The following is a 4762-nucleotide window of genomic DNA, read 5'->3' on the forward strand; positions in this document are numbered from 1 at the left end:
GAAACCCAAACCCAATTGATAAAATGTAAACCTTGAGAGGACTAATCCAGGGTCAAATAGCCAGCTAGATTACACTTCATTACATATCACATCAATAAAGCTTTATACAGCAACGCATGCTTATTATATGTATTTATTTTGGACAATAATAAGCCTGCTTAAAAGATCAAGTGCCTTACATTACACAGAAATGTGAGACTATTTACAATTAATGTTAAACTTTAACCAGAAAGGACATTTCATTTTTCATTAAGACAACATCTGCAGAACAAAAATGAATGATGTTAATCAAGTAAAATGTACAGTGGTATATCTCCTTTACCGGCATCTTAAAAAAAAAGAAAGACATAAATGGCTAAACTAATTTTCCATGCAACTACATAGAAACAGATCCAGAAATTGCTGGTTCATTTGCATCTGGATTGGCACTCCTCACCATAATACGATGGATTCTTCGCCGGTGAATTTTGAGCGACTTCAGGCTGGGATATGTTCCTTGACACACATCACAACGAAATGTGTCAGAGTTTTTGTGAGCAAGTAGATGTTTTTGCAGCCCATCTGTGGTGGTGAACCAACGAAGACATATTGGGCAGCGCACAGGTTTGATGGCAGGTTTGCAGCTCCCACCCCTTTGGTGAAAAAGAAGACTGACAGCATTTGGGAAGTCTGAATTACAAAGAGAGCAATGATAGGTTTTGTTAGAAATAGTCATTCGAAGCGCTTTGCATCGATTCCAGGATATGTGTCTTCTCAAAGAACACCGACTGGCGAAGCTCTTGCCACATTTTGCGCATACAGTCCTTTGCTGCTTCTTTCTTGGGCGTAGAAGTTGCTCTTGGCGAAACTGATGTTTTTCAGGTATATTAGGAGGTACTATCGTCTGAGTTGGCTGCTGCACAGTTGTGGGTTGTTTAAATCGTAGTAGTAAAGGTTGGGGCCGTTTATGATGCTGGGGGTGCATATGAAGCTGCAGATGAATCTCATAATCTGCCCATGAATTTACAGTGACACCACAGGTTGGGCAAGTGTAGGACTCCTGAGCATGTTTCTGTAAATGCTCCAGGAGAAGTTTGGGAGATGTGAAGCCAACGCCACACTCGCATGTCACTCTTCTGGGGAGAACCGAGGGCAGCGACATGATGCTCCAGTTGCCTGCATCATCCTCCTGAGGGAGATCCTGTGGAGCATTAGGGGGAGGCAAGCTTGGGTTAATTTCACTGGCAAAATTTGGAATCATTGTCCGTCTCAATTCACATTTCTTTCTATGAACCATCATATTATCTTTGCGATTGAAGTTTCTCCCACACACATAACATGGATACATTTTTACATTGTTGGTATTTACTGATGTGCTATTGGAATTGTGCCCACTCCCCAAACCTTTTGTGATATTACAGCATAGTTTTTGATGACGACTTAAACTACAGGATGAGCAAAATGTTTGTTGACACTTGTTACAAGGGTAACGCCTGACTCCATCTTTTATAAAATAGTGCATAGGTACAGATCCTGTATCTGAATTCAGCGATTCACCCATCTCTCTTGCATTTATATCTTTATTTAGAGGGGTGAGCAAATCCATATCATTCAAAGGCATGGTCCACTGACTTCCATCTTCATCTTTATCGGATGTAGACCATTGACTGTCCTGTTCTTGCAGAAAAGATGCCGCAAATGCAGATGCATTTTTATGCTGGTCCTTTATTGATGATGCAGAAGACCAACTCAGATTTGAAAGTTCCTTTTCATATTCTGGGTCTGAAGTGTCCTCAATTTTTATGCTCCTGGTGCCTATACCAATACTTTGAGAACTGTTTCCTTCATCAGGAACAGTGATCAGTGTCTCTGCTGAATTGCCCAAGGATTTTGTCGGTAGAGGAGGGCTCGGAACAGGGCCACGACATTTGTGCATTTTAAGATTGTACCTCCGAGCATAATTGTGCTTGCAAATAGGGCAAAAGTACACCTTTTTTCTATTGTTTAAGCTGTTTATGAGCATTGGTCTTTGACCATTTGTTGCAGTACTTTTGATAGAATATGGAGGCTTTGCTCTTGACTGAGGACAGACGTGATTGTCAGGGAGAGGTACTCTTCCAATAATGAGTTGTTTGCAACAACGGCAGCACTTAATTCTTTCCTTTTTATGCAAAAAGTGGTGTTCTGTCAAGCTATCGACATCCTGAAAAACCCTTCGGCAGCGAGCACATTGATATTTCCCATACATGTTATTGCTGCTTGGATCCATAAACTTATGGCGAGTTTCTAGAAGCACTACAGGTGAAAAGATTTTTGTAAGAGAAACTATCTTCTTTGTACTGGACTCAAGAAGTCTGCTAATAGATGGAGCTTTTGTCTTTGTGCCTGGTTTCCCAAGAAGACGCTTTAATTGCATGGCTGACATATCAGTGACAGTTGATGGTACTTTTGTTGTTTGAGGTGCAATAACAACTAGTTCAGGTTCTTCTTTAAGAGACGCCATGACTTTGTCAACATCTTCAGATTGAGAAAGCGCCAAGTGCTTTCCATATGCAGATGCCAGGATCTTCATCAGGGATTTATGCTTGGGCTCAGGTTCATCCATTACATTTCCTTCAGTCTCCTCTGGCATCTCTTGTGCTGCTAGCTCCTTTTCTAGTGGTTGCTCAGCTTCTGCCAACACAGGAATATGGTCCTCAGTGCTAGTAACAGCAGCAGGTTTTTCTTGGTCTTCATTTTCTGAAATGTTCTCATCCACAGAAGGCCAAGGAGCAGAGTTCTCTCCAAGAGCCTCGTTTGTCTGGGCTGCAGTCAGGTTACATCCTGTGTTGGATAAATCTTTGTTGGAAGTTGACTCATTATTGACAAATAATAGGTGAGACTGCTCTTCAGAGACATGGGTCTGTTTATGTTCAATCATAACACTAAAATCCTTAAACTCTTCTCCACAGTCACATATATACATTGGTGTGGTGGAGAGAAGGTTGGAGCCAGAGGGGTTTGCTGAAGGCTTAGGCAATGTTCCAGCGTGAGTTGCTTGATGAACCAGCAGAGACGCCAGCCCAGTGAAGGTAGCAGAACAGGCCACACACCGATACTTTAGAGGATGATGCCTTTCCTTGTAGTCCAAGCATTGCCCCAATACTTCAGACTGCTCTGGTTGTCTGCTAAATCGAAATTTCCTGCAATACACAGATATAAAAGTCAAAAATGTAATTAGAACATTTTACTTTCACACTGTGCTGTGCAAGTCAATGTCAATTTTATAATTTAATTGACTGCACGGTATTTTATGTACATTTTACCAGCAATTAGATTTTCAATGTGTTAAACGACTATTGTTCGGTAGTGAGGGGACCAGCAAGGGGTAGTTATTAAAATGTGTGCAGTGTAAACTTAGAAATTAAGATATGGTTCTGCTAAACCTGCACACCCCCCGGGTAACCAGGAGCCTACAATACCATCTTGAAAATGCTTTAAAACTTCAAACCGCAAATGTGGCCCGTAAACGTAGGCGTTTAAGTAATCTGTGTCCAATTACGTAACGTTATTGCATGGAAAACTCACGTTGAGTACACAATAGATAATACCATGGCAAAAATCCTAACAATGGCTAACATTAGCTGCTAGACGGCTGTAGCTTAGCTTATGTGTAGCCTACCAGGTTGTGTGGCATATCTGTGGCTGCAACTGGGCTAACATTAAGGAGCTAGCTAACCCTAGACATTACCAAGCCCCTAACTCTCACTTACCGGTGACTGGAAGGTCGTTTTAACAGTGCTTTGGCTCAGCATACATATTTTGGTCAGTGCAAATGTATTGCTTTTATCTCGGGGCTCACATGGACTCCAGCTCAGCACATAAAATGCGATACTCCTCGAATGGATCCACTTCTGCCTCTGGAGCGCTGATGTATTCCGTGCAGAGCTAGAGGTCCTCCCTGTAATGCATCCCGTGCACCTTCATGTCTTTACATTCATGTGCCGTTCAAATTCTATTTGTACATAGCAACATACTGCGCCATACGCGTTCACCATCAAATTCAATTGATATAAAATACGTGGCAATCTTAAATGCAGAAAAAACTATTGAGAAAACGCGTGCAGACCTAACAAAGGCGGAACATTTAAAAAAAAAAAGTCAAAGCAGCAGCGCGGCAGGAAAGCCTACATACCACTGCGCATGCGCACAAACCAAGCATGGTTTTAGATATCGACCATGGACTCAGGCTTCCATGATTCATAGATCCTTGGATGGATCAGGTCAAGTGGGACCAATAATGTGCATAAAAACACTAGTCTGAGGAAAAAATATTTACAATAATTTCTTTTCAACTCAAATCACATTCATTTAAACATGCATGTGAGGATGCCTTTTATAATCTAGTAAATTTGATTATATTTGCATCTGGGCCATACATTTCATAATAAATTAGAAAGGCAATTCAGATTGATACCACTTTTTGCTCTTATATTAGCAGAGGTGGGTAAAGTTGACAAAATTTTCATTTAGTAACATTACTGCTCAAATACAAGAACAAAATAGTGGACTAAGAAATTAAGATTAGAGTACAAAACAGACTATAATATAAATATTCATTGTTTATACATACACATAGAGCCATTTGTGAATGTAATAGAAAGAACAAAACATTAAATAAAAATCTGGGGTACCAAACCAACATAAAGCTTGTGTCACTAAGACTTGCTCAATAGTAACCAATTTTTTTACACTGTTATTTTAATAAAAATATTGCTCAAGTAGGAGTAAAAGTACACATTAA

At 40.4% G+C, this 4762-nt stretch overlaps 1 protein-coding gene across 1 annotated transcript; it reads right to left on the reverse strand.

The window, feature by feature from the left end:
* Positions 1–115: 115 nt before the first annotated feature.
* Positions 116–4143, reverse strand: im:7147486 (zinc finger protein Xfin). The gene is made up of 2 exons (XM_055163509.1): positions 3732–4143; positions 116–3161 (listed from the first exon to the last, which is right to left on the reverse strand). Exon 2 carries the CDS (start codon positions 2942–2944, stop codon positions 377–379), a length of 2568 nt encoding a protein of 855 aa, XP_055019484.1. The 5' UTR covers positions 2945–3161; positions 3732–4143; the 3' UTR covers positions 116–376.
* Positions 4144–4762: the final 619 nt, after the last annotated feature.

This window comes from Boleophthalmus pectinirostris, unplaced genomic scaffold (assembly GCF_026225935.1).
Source record: "Boleophthalmus pectinirostris isolate CB_2022bp ecotype Guang Dong unplaced genomic scaffold, ASM2622593v1 HiC_scaffold_6, whole genome shotgun sequence".
Lineage (NCBI taxonomy): Eukaryota > Metazoa > Chordata > Actinopteri > Gobiiformes > Gobiidae > Boleophthalmus > Boleophthalmus pectinirostris.

What these genes read in the sequence shown, in the direction of transcription:
- im:7147486 (XM_055163509.1), bottom strand. Translation starts at nt 2,944, where the DNA reads ATGTATATATGTGACTGTGGAGAAGAGTTTAAGGATTTTAGTGTTATG.